This window comes from Poeciliopsis prolifica, unplaced genomic scaffold (assembly GCF_027474105.1).
Source record: "Poeciliopsis prolifica strain line A6 unplaced genomic scaffold, Auburn_PproV2 SCAFFOLD034, whole genome shotgun sequence".
Lineage (NCBI taxonomy): Eukaryota > Metazoa > Chordata > Actinopteri > Cyprinodontiformes > Poeciliidae > Poeciliopsis > Poeciliopsis prolifica.
This window is the reverse complement of record NW_026562409.1, coordinates 1,784,153-1,805,186: the sequence shown is the minus strand read 5'-3', so window position 1 is coordinate 1,805,186 and position 21,034 is coordinate 1,784,153. Positions and strand designations below refer to the sequence as shown.

At 43.6% G+C, this 21,034-nt stretch overlaps 1 protein-coding gene across 19 annotated transcripts in view; it reads left to right on the top strand.

Annotated features, from left to right (window-relative positions):
* The window catches only part of rbfox3a (RNA binding fox-1 homolog 3a), a 514,332-nt gene that overhangs the window by 412,837 nt on the left and 80,461 nt on the right, over positions 1-21,034 (top strand). Inside the window, exon 1 of one of the 19 annotated variants that reach the window (XM_055052120.1) lies at positions 2,376-2,961. The exons of 17 other annotated variants lie outside the window; for them this stretch is intronic. In XM_055052120.1, the coding sequence (XP_054908095.1) occupies positions 2,836-2,961 (126 nt within the window). In that variant the 5' untranslated portion in view covers positions 2,376-2,835. Of the gene's footprint in view, positions 1-2,375; positions 2,962-21,034 lie in introns of those variants that run through there. One more of the 19 variants, XM_055052123.1, reaches the window with a different exon arrangement.

The following is a 21,034-nucleotide window of genomic DNA, read 5'->3' as shown; positions in this document are numbered from 1 at the left end:
TTGATTTTCTTTAATTGAATTACAGAAATAAATTCCCCTTTTGATGAAATTCTAATTTATTGAGCTGCACCTTCTTCCCTTGGAAGCAGAACCACCAAATATAAAGTTTTATGAGGGGAAGGAGCCACAAAGCGTTACGGTGGATCTGGAAGGTTTCCTTTTGGTTCTAATAAGGTTGTATAAAAAATATCCTTTAGCAGCTGAACCACCAACCAAACAGGAGAAACTGCAGAAGCTGCTGCAGGATGTTGCGTAGTTGGAAATAAACAGTCCTCCTTCTGATGATGAGTGAGTGCGCTGGTATTGATCAGCGGTCATACGATGAACAGGGAACCGGAATGTGCCGCCGATCGTTTGGGCCCCATTAGTCGCCGCTTGTATTGCCTCTGATTATTGCTGACGGTGCTTCCAGGCTGTGTGATGGCTTTTTACTGCTGGAACTGCTGTTTTTGATTTCTTCCTTCATTTTTTTATTTTTTTTGAAGACACACAGCGCCGGATCTTGTCTCTCTAAAGCTGCGGCTTGTACAGAGATGTTGGCGGATGTTTTTCAGAGGAGATTAAACACAGATTTAAAAGCTTGTAACATGCACACCTGCTCAGATGCAATCCTGCCTGCAGGGTGTGTGTGTGTGTGTGTGTGTGTGTGTGTGTGTGTGTGTGTGTGTGGGTGTGGGTGTGTGTGTGGGTGTGTGTGTGTGTGTGTGTGTGTGTGTGTGGGTGTGTGTGTGGTGTGGGTGTGTGTGTGTGTGTGTGTGTGTGTGTGTGTGTGTGTGTGTGTGTGCGTGGGTGTGTGTGTGTGTGTGTGTGTGTGTGTGTGTGTGTGTGTGTGTGTGTGTGTGAGGGTGATTCCTGTTCTGCAGCTCTGAAGATGCATGCTGCAGCCGCGGTGACAGTGATGATGATGATGGTGGTAATAATGATTATGCTGATTATTACCGGAAATGTAGTGATTGCACAAAGGACACTAGCGAAAGTGATGACGACAAAGATCACTCTTCTTCTTCTCTTTGTGATCAACCGTGAGCTGTTTGCGGTTGTTGTTGATCTTTCTTTAATTGGCAGAGCTGCAGCGTGGGGAGTTAACTGAGGATATCTCTGCTGCGTTTGAGGGCTTTGATTTCACATGACAAAAAGAAAAAGGCACCGTTGAGAACATTCCAGCAACTCCCTTTGAAGGGAGTGATCTGGCAGTGCTCATTTGAATTATTAACTGGGTGAGACAGACAGACGTGGTGGAAAAAAGGGAGCAAATGAGCGAGAGACAGAAAAACACACAGACGGGGAGATGGATTCCCATCTTCAGCAGGCAGGGCGCTCAGCCTAAACCAGATCAGATATCTGTGACGACTGATCTTCTGCATCAAACACTCAGGCCAATTATTCCCAACCAGAATGTATACTTGCAAGATAGCTGCCGGTGAGCTGGGCTTTTATTTGAATTAATAATGTCTTATTATCAGCTTCATTTTTGAGCAACTACAGGCCAGTCATCCCTCTGCTACCTGCTTATTCAGTCTGCAGAGGGAGTGTCCCAGGGAAAGTCAATTCTCCGATGAGAAACACCCTGTTATTACCGCCGCGCCGCAGAAAGTCCAGGTAACGACTGAAAGACGACAGACTGGAGATGAAACAAGATGTTACAACAACGGCGTCTCACCAAAAATGATCCTGACAGATGTTCGCTTCAGCAACCAGAGCACACAGGCATGTTTAAGTCAGGCCGTTCTGTCGTACGAAGATAGCATCCCTGTTTTAATCCTGCCTACACAGCTCAGATTGTTGTGCTGCTGAAACCCTGAAAAGGCCTGAAATCCTTGTTTCTTGGCTCGTCTGCAGTAAAGCCGCCCTGCTGTTCTGGGATCTAAAGATGGAGCCTTGCATGTCGTCCACAGGGACAGATTTGTGATTTTGGCCTTGATGAATTAAACATGTCTCGACTGTATTAACAAGAATTACAGGCTCAGTGGTGGCGCCACCTTGCCGTACCCCGCTGGTGACCCGTGTTCCTCCAGACTCTGCTGAGACATCGCGGTTATGAAACCGGCTTGGATCGCTTTCAAGAAAGCCTCGTCTACGAACAGATGACGTAGCAGAGCCGTGTTCCGCGTTCCCTTTGTCTGCCGCTTTTAACGGCGTATCAAACAGAATTAATCAGAGAAAGGAAGCTCCAAGTTGCTTCGGGCTCACTCTGCGCTTACGGCTCAGTGGCTGCAGAGTGATGTCACGACTGGGCCTAATAACCCGCCATTGTTGTTTTAATGCATCTTTTCCTGCCATGCATGCATGTCCTTGAGTGCATGGGGTGAGGAGTGGCCACTGAGTGTGGACGTGGCAATTAAAAGTCCCACAAGCTGCTAATGCCCCGGATCAGCTGTTCTAATGTTTGATGTATGAATCCACCGGGGACTTCATCAGCACCCCGACTCCCCCGTCTTCATGTTACCACCACCTCCTTCATACCCCCACCCTAACCTACCCAACCCCTAGTCGTCTCTCCAACCCCTCCTCCTCCTCGCCGTGCACAGAACCTCCCCTTCTGTGTCTGAATGCTTATGTTGGCTTTTATCGCACACAAAGTAAACAGAGTCGCAGCAGCAGGGATAGTGAGAGAGAGCAGCAGCGATAAAGGTGGAACATGCACATTGTCTGCGCGCCGCTCGCCTTCATGCCGCATCTTCAGTAGAGACACAAAAGCCAGAGAGAAAGGAGAAATTTAAAAGGCGAGAGGAAGGCAGAGGGAAGGAAGTGATCCGAGGAGAGAGAGCAAGAGAGAGAGAGAGTGGGAGAGCCAGAGGAAAGAAAGAGCGAAGAGCGAAAGGATCTCCCTGCTAAATGCGCAAAGCGTCCCGTCACCCCACGCTGAGCTCCATGGCCAACTCGGGCTGCCTGCTGCTCTCCGGCTCCGGGATGCTGCCTCACTCGCTCCAGTGTCCCCCCGCGTTCCTCTACCTGCCCGAGGTAAGACTGAATGACGCTCGCCTCGCCGCCGTCTTCCTCCCTCCTCCTCCTCCTCTTCCCCTCCATCCGTTCGCTTTCATTCCTCCGTGCGCTCCTCGGCAGCACGTGATAGCATCGCTCTCGCTTTGTGTTGTGTTCCTCCCCCCTCCCCCGCCAGCCCGCCTCCCTCCCATCTAACCCTTGACCCTCACCCCGGCTTTGTGGACGGAAGAAAAGAGGGAACTGGTGGAGAGCGTTTAGCTCTCCTCTTCCTCTCCTGGCTGCTCTGGTTTTTGGAGTGAAATTAAAGCGGTCAATTACTGTGACGTGGAGTCACGCAGTGTTGTGTACATCCCTCGTTTCATGACTCATTGTGCTGGGAAACGCTGCTGCAAAACATTTCTTCCTCACCCTGACTTTCATCCGCAAATGGCTGCCAACTTTTTATAAAGTATGCTTCTTTTAAGCTTCTTTTAATTTTGCGTTTTAATCTGAAACTTGCGGCCTGCAGGATGGCGATCACATGAATAATTATCTATCACTGCAAATGAACATTGATTTTTTTCTTATTTTTTGTTCCCCTTCTTTTGGAAATTGATTCTGCCACTGATCCTCCTCGTTTTGTGAAACCTGAAGGCTGCAATTTAAAAAAAAATCAACAAGGTGACTCCTCAGGGCCGAGTACCTGTCTGTCTGTCTGTCTGCTGAATTATTCACATGTTTTAATTCGGCAAGTTGGGGGATGATGGTGAGGCGGCTGGATGGGGGTCGGGCGTCCAATTCTGGTTTTACTGCCGGCCGCATGTGCCGCAGTAAACAGAGTGTTGCTGCGGTGATTGAGGGAGGGAAATAACGATGGAGCTGCTCCCGATTGAACTCCTGCTTCCCTCATTTCCCCCCCCCTCCCCCCTCAGCATCATGGTAATGGCCTCGCCGCCCTCCCTCCCATCTGTCCAGAGCTGCGCGCCCCGCCGACCAGGCAGAGAAGTGGGGGGGACCAGGTGCCACCGACTGTACGGCAGCCAAAACCATCTCAACAGTTTTGTAGTCCCTTAATGAAACGTCGCCTCTGAAGTCGTTAGTTGTCGTTTCTATGTGACTGAATCTGTCTGGAAATATTTCAGGATTCTCCCCCCGCTGCAGCCGTAGTTTCTTTTCTGTTAGATATTTGTGTCAGAAGCTCGCTGAGCCTCTTCCTACCTGTAAAAACAGCAATAAAGTGAGTGAGTTTAGGAGGGTTTACCTTCCACTACATCCCAAATCCTTAGGAAGCCTCCAGTGTGTGTGTGTGTGTGTGTGTGTGTGTGTGTGTGGGTGTGTGTGTGTGTGTGTTTATGTCCAGTCCTTTAAAAGACCAAGACAGCTGAAATTGAAACTTCCTGCGTGTTATTTTCATGAAACATCCCTTTCTGTTTCAGACCCTTTCATGTCTCAGCAGCTTTTGTTCTTTCGCCTCTCCTGGATCTTTTTTCTCCTTTCCGGTAAATCCTCGCCCTGCAGCGCTGAGAGGGGAAACAACCCTCTGAATCACACTGTGGCCGGCGTCCCGCCTCCTCCTCCTCCTCCATTCCTCTTCCTCCCGCATCACCCATCATTCTGCCTGTGCCCCCCACCTCCGCCCCTCGCCACGGTGCAGAACTGCAGCATCGGCTCATGTAAGATGACAGCCAGCGAACAGAAGGGGAATAGATTGAGGTGATAGCCTCTGCCTCGCAGTTTGTTTGCATTTCAAATAAGACACTGTATTAAGTTGGGCTCCGAACAGCTTTGCTTATTATGTGCGAACATGGCGCCGCGTGAAATCACACCAACGCAGGAGTTTATTGCATAAAAGATTAGCAAAGCATACCTCGGTCGTGTTTGGCTGTGTGTTCCCAAACACTTTGCTTTAAATCAGGTGTCAAACAGATCCAACATGCCACACATATTTTTATTACCAATCAGTCCCTCCAGTTTTACATGATCTCAAGAAAATATGCAAAAACTACAAGTATTACCGGAACATCACTCATTTATTATTTAAAAATGACATCATCACATGGACCAAAAGAGAAAGTTCTGTGGAAATTTTGGTAGTTTAAAGACAGAAATAAAAATAATTCATAATTACAAAATAAAATCAGTCAAACGAAACATTTTTCCAAGTATAAAATTGCAGCTGTGTGTTTGGTGATTTTTAGACTAAATCAAGCTTGTTCTGCATTTACTGAAGCTGATTTTGTTCTTAATTGAACATTTTCAGCAAAAGCAGCTTCTCCCTCCGAAAAGGAATTTTTTTTCAAAATGTTACTCAACTAAATGTAACTCATTGTAACTAGTTACTACCAAACGCTGCATAATTCTGATTTTATTACAAATTTTCAAAACCTAGTGAAGTGATGCCAACTCCTCTCTGCAGGTGGCAGTAGCTTCTTTTTTACGACGCAGTTCATGATCGATACAGCAAGTATTGATCCTGCAGAAAAAATCAATCATTTGAATTTCTGTCTTAGACCGCAACTATTATTATTATTATTAGTAGTAGTAGTATTAGTATTAGTATTATAGTCACAGTTCTGAATAACAAAACGTCCCATTTACCGTCAGACACAAGTGCAAATATTTCTAAATGAGCAATTTGTGGTTTTGATCACAAAGAATCACATGAACCAGTGATCAATCCTGGCACGATTGATCATTGGTAAATGTGTTCAGTAACATTTAAGAATGCAGAGATGAATATTGTGAATATTTGAACAGTTTCCAGGTTTTATCAGCACATGGTGACACGACCATGAGAGCACTGCAGCTGAGTTGGACTCCCTGCTGTGATGTTTGCTTTGAGCCGTCGGCTTCGGCCTCGTCCCTCCGCAGGATGATGTCACCTCTCCTCACCCCCGGTTTGGATGGTGAGGCTCCTTCCATGAGTTATGGAGCTGGATATTGAGGGAGTTATGAATTACAGTGGGCTGAGGCTTTTATGGGACGCGCTGCTCGCTGGCCGCTGTAGGCCTGTATTAGAGTATAAATTTATTTATGCCGCGCGCCGGAGCTGACGGGCTAACTCAGGTTTGCTCCTGCTAGTTAGTAGCTGTCTTCTGAGTCATAAAAACATGGCATCTCATGGATTTTCTATTTACCAGGCGCTGGGTGGGCATATGGCACGGCTCGTAAACGTAACTCTATTATCTAAGACGATGCTGATGGGTGGGAAGCATGGCGTTACTTAAGTCTTGTTATTGTCTCCATGCCACATCTCCCTCTCTTCGTCTTTCCCTCAGACTTATCTCCACATCTTACATTTTCTAAAATTGCCTTCCTTTGATCCGTAATTGGATTTTCTATCGTGGCATTCCACTCTGCTGATGTCTATTGTTATTCTTGCATCCATTGATTTCTTTTTTGTGGCTTTTTTCCGTCTGGCTGTTTCGGATCGCCCCCCCTCCGGTCGCGTGCGGCTTCGGTGTCGCTCTGAGTGGTTAGGTCACTGAGACGGGCGATTCCTTCGTGTCGGTGGATCCTGGGAGGAATTGCCCCGACTCTCTGGTTTCACCAGCATCCTCCTCTCCTTTCTACACACACTCCTCTCCTTCCTGTGTCTGCACCGGTACACACACACACACATGCGCACACACACCCACACACACACACACAGATCCAGGGGCATTCTGGGAATACTCTGTACCAGTCGTCATCCTAATTCCTGGAGCTCCGGGTTTACAGGGCAGGCTGGAGGCCCCAACCCGGCTCCTCTGGGGAAAAAATTATAATTCTGACTTTAATCTCAGAAATTTTACTTTAATCTTTTGAGATAAAAAAAAGAAATCTGGAAAAAAAAGTCAGAAATTTGAGATTAAAGTCAGATATTTTTTGGCCCTCATGTTTTTCCGTAGATATAGGGGTTTGTTTTAAGTTCACAATTGTTTCTTGTTGATCAAAAAATCAGATTAATTTGCTCACAACATATAAAATACGTCTTTTTAAAGGTTTGGTGTTTTTGCAGTGTATTTCTATCAGATAACTTTGTATTGTCTTCCATTCATTTTAGTAACTACATTCATGCCTAATCCTAACATTACCAATATACTCCAACCTTTACTAAAACTTAATTCACACCATGCCTGCAAACCCAGCTGGCAGAGAAAAATCTTCTCACTTTTTAAAAAAGACTTTTCTTTGTTGAGCATTTTTTGGTTTGTATAAATTCACACTAGAAAACCACCAAATCTGACCAGCGATTTTTGTCTGATTTCTATGACAAATACACTTGAAATAAGACAAAACTAACAAGTAACGTTTCAACAGGAAATAGAAGCTGGTTTTAAGTCAGTTACTGTTTTCACTGGCAAATTATTGGAAAATGTCTTTTGCAGCCTATATGTCCTATAGAACTAACAGTTCCTCCAACTGTTGTGGGTCGAACACGCAGCCCTGTGGGTTGCCTTCATCAATAGTTCTGCTTCTTTGGTAGATCTTAAACTGTGGACTTAAATTTTATAATCTTTCATATTTTCTCAGCTGAAAAAATTAATCATTACCCAAATTTAATCAGATCAAATTATGCCCTGTTGTTTCATTTCCTCTCATTCTGGCCTCTTAGTGTTTAATCATTTTCAATAAACAGACTTAAAGTATCTGTGTTTAATCAGAAAATTGACTCAACACAACATTTTACCGTTAACATTTTAAGAGTATAATCAAAGAAAACCAGAAAACATAATTAATATTTAAAACTTTCAAAATAAAACATTTCTGGAGTTCCTTTTAAAGAAATAAACACAGAAATGAGCAGAGGCTTCGACAGATTAAACGAGTGGATGAAAGATGGATGGATGAGAATGAAAGGTGCTTGATGAACAGAAAATTAAAAAATGGATGGATGATAAATATAAAGAATGGATGAAAAAAACAGACGGTTTCATTAAATTAATGAAAAGTTTGGATGTAAAATGAAAACAATCAGCAAATGGATGAACAGCTGGAAATGTCAAAATAATTACAACTTATTTTCTCCATAATAATTTATTTGTTTCAGATCCAGAGCTCACCTGTTTTCAGAAACATTGATTTCACAGAAAGTTTTCCAAATACTAACAATAGAAGTAAAAACATACCAAAGAGTGAAGCCCAGATCTCCTGATTATTTCCTTTCTGTTGTGCTGTTATAGATAAACACTGTGTTTGAAATATTTCCATTATATCACGCCGGCTTTGTTGTTTATTTGCAGTCTGTTTAGTTGAGAGCAATTCACTCAGATTCAATCAGACACAAATCAAAACAAAACTTTAAACCCAATTTCATGGGCTCCAGAACGTTCCTCTCAATATGTTGTGTGTTTTGGTGTGAAATCATTCGCAGTCTTTCTCCCGCCCGCTGTTCAGCTGTTTTGTCCCTTAAACAGCTGATTCATAGCAGCATAACAAAGGCGGAGGGGCCTGATTGAAATGTTTTCTCACTTTTCTCTGCCCCGGAGGAGAATTGTAAATCACAGCTCAGTCGTTTATTTTGAAATTTCATTTGGTGTGTGAGCGAGTGCCGCCTTGTTCTTCACAGAGACTTCACAGACAGGCTGCTCGTGTGTGAGTGTGTGTGTGTGTGTGTGTGTGTGTGTGTGTGTGTGTGTGTGTGTGTGTGTGTGTGTGTGTGTGTGTGTGTGTGTGTGTGTGTGTTTTTTCTTAAGGCTACCCACCGTCTTACTCCACTAGACCTTTGTAAATGGAACAAAATTAAATTTGTTCCCTGTATAGAAGTATGGCACAAACGGTGCAGTAGGTTTACTCGCTAACAAAGGTTTTTTCCTCCGGGGGGGTGAGGAGTATGTGGGGGGGCCAGCAGGGGGGCACGGGGGTTCTGGCTGTGCTTTTAATGTGCAGCTACATATTCGAGCTGACGTGTCTATATTTATGTTGCTACCTGTGAGGAATCCTTATCGTCCGGAGGTGGTGTTTGTGCATGCAGCCTGCTGTGCGGCGCATCAATAGATGTGTGTTTACATTTTGCCAATAATGCTAAATATCCCCCGGTCATTAATGGTGAGCGTTAGCTTGGAGAGCTCCTGTCTATTTTCTGGACCCGTGGTGTCAGGGAATTAGCATTCGAGGAGCCGCTGATGCTAATATACTCCACTTCTGGAAAACAAAGCTGCAGTTGCAGATGGCCTCACTTTGCAATAATTACAAACCTGCTTTTTCTTTTTTTTTTTTTGGCAAATATCTAATGAAGCTTTTAATTAACATCAGTGCTGAACATTAACTGTTGCACACCTCACAGGGCGGAGGAAATATGAAGCCACAGGAGATGTTTGTGTGCTAATTTGTTTGAAAGAAATGATCCAAGCTTCAAATTCAGGTTTTATCTTCCACCTTCGCTCACAAACAGAGCCGGAAATAGATTATCTGGGGCCCTGAGCAGGGAGGGATTTGGTGGCCAATTAAATTGACTGTAAACATAAAATATTTTGCATATTTAACTGCAAGTTAGATATAAGACTTTTAAACACAAGAATTTGCGTTTTTGGACCTCTGTGAATTGCTAAGTCACATATCAGGTTTCTGGTCGGCAGGTTTTAAATAACTTCTGAAATCTTAGTTTTCCAAACTTTGCTAAATATAAACATTTTCATTGCAAAAGATCCATAAGCAAATGACTAACAAGATTGTTTGTACTTATTTATTGTAATATAAGCAGGTTTTTAGTCTTTGTGTCTGCTAACTGAAATACATACTGCTAAATTTTTTCTCCTCTTTTTGCTTATTTGTCTTTGTTCTCGTTGTTCTTGTTGCTCTCGGAGTCAGACATGAACTATCATGCCTTCAATTAAAAAAGTCAGTTGTTATATTCCACTCAACCTCTTTTGTCTCCTGACACTGTAAGGAAACCGGACCCGTCATGCTGATTGTCAGAATTCAACTAATATCACGACTTTATTCTCATGTGACTATTTCATCAAAATCTTCTGACTAACACTTCGTCATACCTGGAGATCCTAAACAGCAGCTTAGTTTGATTATTCCTTGGGCCGGCTCGACTTCAAAGCTTTTTTCTCCTGTAATGAAGCGACTTCATCTTTTTATATGTTGTATTTATTTAATTAGATTTTATTTAATTTCCCTTTGGAATCAATCAGAATTTTAAAATTTGAGCAGGAAGGAAATTTGCTATGTGATTTATTGATCTCTAATTTAAATCAAGGTTTTCTTTGAAATAGAGTTTTTTTCTCAGACCAGTCAGGTATTTAGAGATGTTTCAAAACATAAAATGTTGTTTCCTGTAAGAAATACAGTACTTCCACAAAAGTGATTATCAGTATTAAATCTAATTTATATTGTTTTTATCTCAAAGTGTGCTTGAGTTTTCCTGTGTGAAAACCCTGAAGTTAACGTCTAGATTTGCAGAGTGAAGCTCCTCAGGGACTCCTGTGGCTCAGCTTGCTTCTGCCTTGGGCCGGCTCCGCTCAGATTCGCTCTGAGCGGAGCCGGCCAGACAGAGCAGAGGATCGTCCCCTCCCCGTCTGGACGGAGTTAACCTCGCAGTGGAAACTGTCTGCAGCATCTTCTTGTTTCCCTGCAGGATTTAATCTGACCCCGGGTTAGTAGTTTAGTTTTTTTTTTCTTTTCTCTTCAACAAATGACACGCTAAAATGCTTAAGCAGTCAGAGCAGCTTGAATCCAATTATTCCTTTACTGCAGTATCTCAGCCAGCTGTGATTATTATGTTTATAATGTAGTGTCACTCTCATACTGTCCTTCAAGCATTCTCCCCGCGGCGGGACCCTCTCAAATGAGACGTATTACCCTGTGTGCTGAGTTAACAGAGTGGCCGTTCGACTGAAAGCAAAAAAAAAGAGCAGGCCATTAAAAGCACGGCACCTTTTTATCACCAGCAGCTTAATGGCAGTGGCGAACAGCGAAGCATTATTCCAGTTGTGCTCCTGCAAGCCGGTTTCCTCCACTGCCAGAAGGCATGCTGCTTCTGCTGCGGCTGACAAATAGATCTCCAGGCCAACGCTGAAGTTTTGTTTTTCAAAAGGTCATTATCTGTCTTCATCAGAGCAGGGGGCGCGTTGCATGGGAACCAGGTTGCAGGAAATAATTTCTCATGTGAAGAAGAAGTGGAGGAAGTTTCTTTTCCTAATCTTGGTTTGATTTTTTGATTTTTTTTTTTTCTTTTTGAAGCGGTGCATCTGAGCTGTGTTTGACTGCTAAGAAGCACTCCGGGTCGCCTGCAGAAGAAGATCAATATTTGAACTCTGCTGTTGTGGGTCAGCATGTTGGGGTATATAAAATTAAATGGGGCCTGAAATTGATTTCAAATTCTCCTTGAAAGAGTCTACAGGTATCCTGAGATGAAGCTGAGAGGTGAAGTCGAGCCATGCAGAGCAGATGACCTCCACCCAGGCTGCTACACATAATTATTTTTGTTTCTCCAAATTAAATGAGCCCTTTTATATTGTTATTATTTTTATTATTATTCCAGATTGCAGCCTGCTGCAGTAATATAAAGTAATAGCTGTGGTTCCCTGCACATCTCCACTGGCTGCTCCCTTTAAAACCGGGAAACAAACGACTCTGGGATGGACTTCAAAATAAAAAATGGGAACTCGGTTGTAGTTAATCTCAGCTCCGTGTTGCATGAACAATAGGAGACGGAAAAAAACAAAAAGCCGTGGAAGCTCACACTTTGTTTTCCCTTTGTCCTCGCAGGCAGCCAAACAGGTATCCCTCTGATTACTCGGCTTCTCTTTGTGAAATGGATAAGAAAGGAGAGAAGCTCATGTAATTTAGCTCAAATCAGCCTCTTCCTCCCCCTCACCCTCCTCCTCCTCACTTTCCCTCCGCTCAGATGGAGAGTCTAAATATCACTGCTTTCTCTCGCAGCAGTTTGTTAGTGGAGCACGCCTCTGTGTTTTTCTAAAATCATCTATCAAGGTGAGATCTGTGGGAAAGAGCAGCGCCTCGGGCTTCCTCTCCGTGTGCTTATGAGGTTTTATTAGGTCCCACAGGACCACTGCTTTGGTGTGTATTAAAAACAAATGGAACTTACAAATTACACATTACAGCCTCCACAGGCCCATGCATCCACCTTCCTGTCTGCGTGTGTGTGTGTGTGTGTGTGTGTGTGCGTGTGTGTGTGTGGGTGGGGGGGGGGGGCTGTGTGTGCGTGTGTGTGTGTGTGTGTGTGTGTGTGTGTGTGTGTGTGTGTGTGTGTGTGTGTGTGTGTGTGTGTGTGTGTGTGTGGACATATGTGGCCAGCTAATGAAGGAATGTTTCACTGTTTTAGCTCTGCAGCCGCTTTGTGTTACTGTCGGGTCGGTCCGGGTCGGGTCGGGTCGGGTCGGTCCGGGTCGGGTCGGGTCGGTCTGTCTGAACTGGTCACTTCAACTAAAATGACCACACAAAAAAAAATCCACATTTCTGTTTAGGTTTTACTCAATTTTGTCATATTTTAGTGCAGATCTACTGTAGAAAATATTAAACAGTACAAATAAAAGCTATATTTAGACAAAGTAATTAAATGTAATATTTGATCATTTTTTTAAGTGTTTGTGTATTAAAGTAGTTACGTTGAGAAGACAAATACTTGCTTGTTTGTACCGTCTCACATTCAGTGAAACACCATGTGGATTAATTGTTTTTAAATTTAAAAAATTTCTCACTTTAATCTAAATCACTTTTTTTAAGCTTCTTTAAATAAATCAATATTTCTGCAGCTAAAATCAGAAAAAGTCTGATTGTGGGATTAAACCTGGAAACCTGAATGTTTTTTTTTCACTTATTTAATTCCTGAAAAATAGTTTAATTATTAATTTGTTGGATTATTTTTGGTGTCTTTGGCTCTAGAAGAACGGGAAAAATCAGATTCATGGATAAAGTCAATTTCAGAGTTCAGAAGAAAACATGATCAGACAAAAACCAAGACGCTGATCATCCTCTGATATTTACAACACTGTTTGTGAAAGATAAAAACAGCAGAAGTGCAGATTTATTTCTACTTATTTAAGTAAAAAACACAAACGCTCGCTGAAAGATTTCAGTTTTTACTGAAGATACTTCAGGAAACCAGAAGTTTGGATAGAAATGGCATAAAAAGCCTAAATGTGGCTGCCAGAAAAAAAGTTTGTGAAACAAGATTAGAAAGGTATTTATTTTAGCTAAGAGAGAATTTAAAAATATTGTCCATGTTTTTGAGAACATTTCTGCTTCCCAGCCTCAAGAAGTACAAATTTTTCTGAAATGAGTGAAAAGAAAAAAAGAATCCGGTTTCTATTTAAGATTCTGAGCAGTTCCTTCACGGCACAAATGAGTCAATTTACCGTCGCTATCGAGAGTATCTGCATGGTTAGAGACTACAAAAATTGTGTTAAAAAGAAAAAGCGATATTATTAATTCCACTTTGGATGAGCCGCGGTGGAGGATTTTCCATTGCCCAGCCTTCCTATTCATCCCCTTCCTTCTAATTTAATGACTCAGAATTGTAACTCCAACGTTGTTATCATTCAGCAATAGCGAGTAATGAATAGCAATTAACGTTTTCAAAGGAGGGAGTAAAGCTTGAGAGACGCTGCTTTTCACCCAGAGATGTTGAATCACTGCTGCTGCTGGAGAAAGCCTCTAATTTAACCATCCAGCTGTTTTGGGTAAATAACTTTTTCTCCTTTCTCTGCAAACACAAATAATCATTCTAATATCCAACATATCCCGGCTTCGTCAATGAACTGTAATAAACGGTAATAAATTACTCTGCACATTTTGCCCAATGATTGCTCTTTCTGGGGCCGGGCGACAAAGTGCTAATTAACTGGATATGAATGAAATTGTGGGGCAGCGCGGCACCAACGGCGGGGGGAGACAAATGCGGTTTGGTTGTGTCGTGAGCGAGTGGAAAATTGCTGTGTAAATTGGAGGTTGTTGCTGCAGAGCGTTTTTCTGTGTGCTTACATTTCATGGGTGAGAATCCAATCTCACAGGACAGCATGTGCGGACTGCCCTCTCTGATACACTCCACCGTCCTCCACCTACTCTATGATAGTGCTCTAAAAGCTCCCCAAATGCCTCCACACACACTCGGCTGGTGACACAGAGAAACACAAACACATATTTCAAAAGGTAAAAGCGATTGTCAGGCCCTGGAGGAGGAGGAGGAGGTGAAGATGTAAGCCTGGAAATTTGACTCATCTTCCAATTTACCAAACTCCCCCGACGCTCCAGTTCACACAACGTAAACAGAACTAATTCTGATCGCCGCACTCGTTCCCTCCTTTTCCTCCCCTTTCTGCATATCTGCGCCGCGCTTTCAGCTGCGTGTAGTGGCCACTTGAGTCAGAAAAACACCCCGCTGCCTCTTCCTCCTCCTCCTCCAGACTCGCTCATTGTCCGTTTTCGCCTTTTTGCACTTTTTCATCTGTGTCTGCAGTGGCCGTTTTTATCTATGGGTGCGGGCAGTTCGGGGGGAGAATTACGGTGACAGAGCCATGGAAATGATAGGCCGGCAGTGAGATATCTCTGCCTCATAAATTCTACATTGCTCAAGATAATTTACGACGGGAGGTTTGTGTGCGTAAGACAGACAGTGCTCCGCGGTATCCATCCACTCCAAAGCCTCCATTCACTTCAGCCCTGCAAGTGCACTCGATTTATCGGATTTATTTTCTCATACGTTCCTCTGGTTTCCAAAGCATCGCTTTGAATGATTAGGATCATTTTTTTTCCCCTCACCTTTTATTTTTTGCTCTGAATATGCCTGGGTATTATTTGTTCTGTCAGGATTATTACAGATAAAAGAGCAGACTAATAGATCTTGTGCCGCGTGTCTGCGGCTTTACGATTGAGAGGCCTTCACCGTGAGGGATTCTGCCATCAGCAAAGGTCATCAGCTCCCCTGATTGTGAGCTATGTGTGTGAGGGCAGGCCAGAAGGCAAGAGGGCTCCCAGATTAGTGATCAGTCTCCATGAATATATCTCCTTCAGCTCTTTGCATGCTTGAAACCAGCCCACTTCCAGCCAATTTTCCCACCAATTAAATCTTTCTTTACTTCGTCTTCGTCATCTTGGAAATAGAAGTTACAGCACATATTTTTGGATTGGCTCTCGGTTTTATGTTCATTTATTTTTAAGAAATCAGGCTTTGGCAGCTCAGTTTATCCAGTGAATGATTCAGATTTAAAAATCCCTCAGGAACAGATTCTGTTGGTGGGATTTCAGATGTTCAGGTTTCATTTCAAGTCATTTAGTCAATAAAGTGACCAATCTGAGCGGGAAGCTAAAGATTAGGGTGATGGGGTGAAGACCTGGCGGTCATCAAGATAAAAATCAAAAAGCTGACCGACAATTATGAGAAGGCTTCTTTGCATTTCAATAGTTTTTACAAAAGATTATAATGTAAATTAATGGGAAAAATGTTCAAAATGCCATTTTTATTATTAATATTTTTTAAATCGAGATGCTTTTGCTCTTTAATTTAAATAATCTAGCAGAGGTTTAAATAATTTGGTGCCTATCTGTAATTTATTGTGTGTGAATTAGATTTTAGGCTCTGATTTGAGTCTTTTTGAACAGGCGGTGTCTTCTGCTCCTTTCCCCTTTAGCCTGTTTTCCGTCTCACTTGGTGGAGTATCTGAACTTGAGTTCAGCTGAGCGAAAAGCAGCAAAACGCTAAAAATAAAACCAGCTTGAAGCTGCGATTCTGTTCCCATCGTTTGTGTAAAAAGCCGGTCAATAGATTTGGTTTGTTCATTAGCATCGTCTGAACCTGCAGCACATTTTCTTACCTGGGGGTTACACCATCATTTATTACCATGTTTTATTGTTAATGTGTGAACAGACAGCCGACCAGCCTCCCATCACACATTAACATATTAACTCCTGGAGGACACACATTTATTCTTTGGAAAATGGTTTCTGGATTATTTTTATGCATCGTCTTCTCTGCAATGTTAGTTTGCTCCCTTATTTTCAGCCTCAACAAACGACTGCAGACTGTTTTCAAACCTCCATTTGTTAAAAAGTTCATCCATATTAAAAACGCATCAAAACTCAGAAAATGATATTCTGATTGAGACTGCAGATGAATATGTTTTCTAGAGAGGTTAAAGGTCCAGAACAATGTCTTAATCAATTATTTTAATTGATTTTACTGGCTTAACAAATAAAGAGCGAAACATAATTAGTAAGATGAACTTAAAGGTCAATAAGTCGAAAACATCAAAACAACAGAAATAAAAGTTTCATAAACCCAGAGCAATCTGCCTAAAAAAAAATTAGATTTTAAATTATCTACGGAAAAGCAAATATTTTTTTTATTCCAGTCCACCGTTAAACCGTGTGCAGGATGTTGATTTTAGTCCAGTTTATGATTCTGTTTGTGTTCTACTTTCTACTGGCCGGGTCCAAATTGATTTGCTGTCTGATTCGTATCGGAGTCTGGATTTGAACAGCTGCTACTCCGAGTCCTTCACTTCTTTAACATTTAAAGTTTTCAGAAGAAGTCGGATTCCTTTAGGGCTGCAGGAGTTTTGACTCTAAGAGCCTTTAATGACACCAACAACAGTTCTGGAGAAAATGTTCTGCAGGAGGTTCTGATGCCAAAATAACTTAGAACATTAATATTATTATACAGTTTATCAAAACTCCTGTTTGCTTAAACAATTTTTAATTGATTAAATCTTCATTTTACACTCTGAGTTAAATATTATAAGAGTTGAAACAGAGAGTCGAAGAAATATTGCTGGTTGCATCTGAAAAATGGAAAATAGTTTTTATTATTTCTTTTTACATTTTTTGATGTTTAAGTAAAACTTTTGTTGTAAATTTTCCATAAATATTTAATTTGTATTCTGTTTACTTCCAAACAACTAAAGAGTCAGGAAATCAGTAGCATTCATAACAAGAGTTTAATTGTTTTTAAATCCGACGTACTCTGTTTTCCTCTGGAGTGAAACTTGCTTATGATGTTCACCACCATAAATGATCTGGACATTTTTATTAAACTGTTGAAGCTGCGTAAAAAGTTTGATGTGCCAGCAGGTTTTGTTTGGCAGCTTTCTGATTGTTATTCAAGCAACTTGTTGGTTTTAGGTTTTATGTTGTCAAAGATTTAAGCTTAAAAATCCAGAAATCTCTTAGAAATGTAGAACCAAAGACTAGAATCAGGAGTTTTACTCTTGTGGAAAGTACCAGGAAGACTCCTGTCTTTTCTCCGTTGCTGTTTTTACATGTAAAGACTTGTGAAATGCACAGCGAGGTAATGAGCTTTGACACTAATTCACTGAGAGGACTTTCCATCTGCTGGTCACTCTCCCTCCTGCCTGATTCAGTTTTCTTGTCCAGGTCTGAATTTCCTCGCCTCAGTCCCAGGCTGATCCGATGAGCAGAAGATGGCTGCAGGCCGCTGGCAGCAGAGGAACTCAGTTAGCACCCAGTTTAGATTTGAGCTTTATTTGGCTGGAGCAGAGCCTTTAGACATCTTTTTCACTATCGGTTGTCCTGCTTTCTTCCACCAAGCTTTGATTTGTAAAATGGACGTCTCAGCAGGAAGAGACGCGCCTTGAGGGAGCGATCAGAGTCCGGTGGGAGTGGAGGCGAAGCGGCACGCTTGGAGCCCAACGGGACTCAGGAATCTCTCCTGATCTCCGTGTAAACCAGCCGCTCAGGGTGTAGGAGCCGCGCGCGTCGTATGTTTGTGTTTGTGGAATCCTCTGTAGGGTTTCCAATCAGCGCCGGTATTCCCAACACGACTCTGATGTCAGCGCACCTGCTTATTGCCGCGGCATACCTGTGTCGTTTTAACTAGACAGGATGCACAATGGAAGCAGACAAGGCTCTTTCACAGGGGAGTTAATCTAATCTACTCGCACTCAACTTGGACATTGGCTGTCACTGACATGCCTGCGTCGTCTCCAATAAACCAGGTGAAGGCAGAGCGCTTCGGCTGCGGCTCTGCAGGTAACTGGGGCTGGCACTCTGCTGGGCTTTCATGTTAACCCTCCCCGGGTTCCATCCAATCATTAAACATGAGCGTTCATTCTCAATTTGGGGCTCCTCTTCAAATCAGTTACTTTTGCTGTCGTCTTGTTTCAGAGAACGGCCGTGATGCGGCTGACAGCTCCCAAAAATATGTAGCTGCTTGTGGCTGCAGCGTAGTTTCGTCAGGCGTTCTGAGACCTAAACGTCCACCAGGAGGCAGATGTTAACACGCCTCCTCTTCCTGCTTCTTCCCTCTCATGCTGCCTGGAAAGGTGTGTGTGCACACAGGTGACAAGTTGGCGCTTCAAGTGCTCAGCAGCAGGTTATTTCCTCTGAACCAGGGCCCTTATTTAATGGTAATTGTAGCAATTAGCATGTGAATGAGGTAAGAATTGGATAATAGAACTAAGATAAATATTGATGTTAATTCACATCGGTGAAATGGTGTTTATGTGTGCGTGTTGGTGGGGGAGGAAGGGTGCACAAGTTCCCGTAAATTTATCCTGAACTCTCATTTGCATGCATTAACGCCGGAGCAATTACCACCTCAGAAAAAAAGAAAAATAAAAGCATCAACGGCGCTGATGTTGTTGAAAATAAATCAATTACTTTTCGAAGGCGACCGTGTCAGAGCGGGAGGAAAAGTATTCCCAACTTTCCCCCTTCAGCCTTATTTGCTTTGGTGTGTGAACCAGTAAGCAGCTGTTAGGAAGGTTAAATGACATCCATCATGTGTCTGACAGCTGACCCGAGGATGAGGCTCTTCATTCTGACTTTGTAATAGCAGCAGCTTCGCTCACAAAATGAGACAGATGACCTTGCCGGGTCCATTTCGTGGGCTCCCCGAAGCTCGCTGATCGCAGGTGTATAACAGGTGATGGGACCGTGTCATTTTCCCTGCAGAGACATGGTGGTAGTGAAAGGGGTGAGGTGGGAGGGAGGAGAACAGTGAAGACTCAGCGCCCTGTTTTCCAAGCTGAAAGAGACGAAGTGACCAGAGAAGGCTGGTGCTGGGAGGTAATCCGGGTCCTGGCGGGCTGCTGGGACCGAGCGGTTTGTCGTGGAAGGAAAAGTGGGTTTCCATCTGGACATTGTGCAGGAAGAGAACCACCTCAACTAAAAATACACCCCAACATTCACATGAGTCGCCCTCGTCCCCCGTCCCCCTCCCTGTCTGCTCTTTTTGAAGGAAAAATGTGAGACGGAGAAGAAAGAAAAAAAGCAAAGGAAAGAGTGCAGTGCCAGGGGCGGGCGGTGGAGAAAACCTCATTTCTTCCGGCGTGCTGCAGCGAGTGGGTTATTGAGGTGGCTGTAATTTGATAAGGAGAGGAAACTCAATGGACTGTGAGCAAGTCAGCAGTTTGAGGCCAGTCACATTTCTGATGTGATGTGGAGGAGGCGGTGGTGATAGTGGAAGGGGGGCAGGGTTCCCTGACACTGTCGGCTTTTGCTCTCCTCTGTGAAAAGAAACGGAAAGAGGAGCTACGTTTATCCTCCTCAGGTCCAATTGTCTGTAAGTCTGAGTCGGAGGTGCATTCCCAAGCAGTTGGGCCATACACATCGGTCTGATCGCTCTAATCTGCAGATCTCCCCTCCAAACCCCAACCCCCTTTTATTTCAAGCGCTCCCGCCTTCATCCGCACCTTTCCCTGCGTGCTCTGAATTTTAACTCCCCTCACAAAGTCACTTTTTGTTGTTGTGGCTGTTTCTCACTTGCTAGATAAGAGACACAAGTGTGATCAGCGGATCCTTTGAAGTTCCCATAAATAATCGGGCGGCGTGGCCCGCTCCGGAGCCCTCAGCTTCCAGTTCAGATCAAAGATTAGCCTCACGTCGGCCTCAACCCTGGAATAAAGCATTTTATTGGATTCCAAAAGCTGGGCAGGCAGGCCCCCTTCCTCTCTCACCGAGGGTCCCTCGTCAGACACAAGGCCCGAAGACTTTCACACGCAGCCTATCGAGCTGTTTGTACTCCCAGGATCCACAAGAAAGAGAAAACAAGAAAGCCTGAACATTGCTGACTTTTTAATCAACAGCACGTTCAGAGGCAATCAGCAACCAAGGCCTGATGTCTGAGAAATCTCTTTGTGGAAAAAAAAATAGGACAGAGGGATTTTTGAAGCTACTGTTAAACAGGCTGTAAAATGCTCCCTCAGACCTGCGGGGCTTTTGGAAATCGTCAGAGCCGTTCACACATGAGCAGACTCCCTCATATCTGGCTGAGGGCGAAGTCAATCCGGGCCCCGGCGCACGAGAGCCGGGGTCCAGCGTCTGAAAGGTCGGGGCTGGCCTTCTCTGGTCGCTCGTGTTTCTGGGGGCCGCCAGCAGCATTCAGACGTCTGAGTTGGTGTCGTTAGCCACTTAAAACGGGGATCGCTCAGCCTTTGGTGGGGGGCTGACGTCCCCCACATGTTACATGGCTGCCAGTGAGACATGAAGAACAGCATTATCTTCCTTCATGCACCTCCCACGCCCAACCTTTCAGTAAGTGTCCCGCACCACTCAACTGTAAGAGTTATTGTCAAGACTTTACGGGTCTACAGGAGCATCAACAACACTGTGTAAAACATTAACAGGCCTGTTTAATATCCTCATCCTCGGTTGCTGCGGCTCTCCTAGCATTGCACATTTTTGACAATAGGTAATACTCAAATCGCTCTTGCAGAGCCTAAATCCCCATAAAAACACATCTCATCATGGCAGCTGTATTCTCCGGGGATTTGATGTTCATGTCATGAAAAGCCATACTGTGGAAGCACAGTGAAGCGCCCACGCACAGATTAGGCCGGTCATACCAGCTCTCTCTCAGGTTTTACATTCCTTTCTGTGATTTTTTTCTCATTTCTTTTGAAATATACTTGGTAAACAGCTGAGGATTGCACTGAGGGGACGGGTTTTATGAGCAACAAAAACTAAAAAAGCCCCTTCCTGCTCGGTGGAAATAGTTTCTACCTGAGAAGCTGTTCAGAGTTGTACAGTGAAGAGCTGACCGAGCCAAAGATGAGATGAAAAATAATTCTGTCAGCAGACACTTTCTCCTCACATCACCCCATTGCTCTCCTAATTGATAAATGATGTCCCGTTGGTTTCATCAAGGTCAGCATACAATTAAAACTTTCGCGATTTATCAGGCGAAGAGCAGAACCCAGAATCA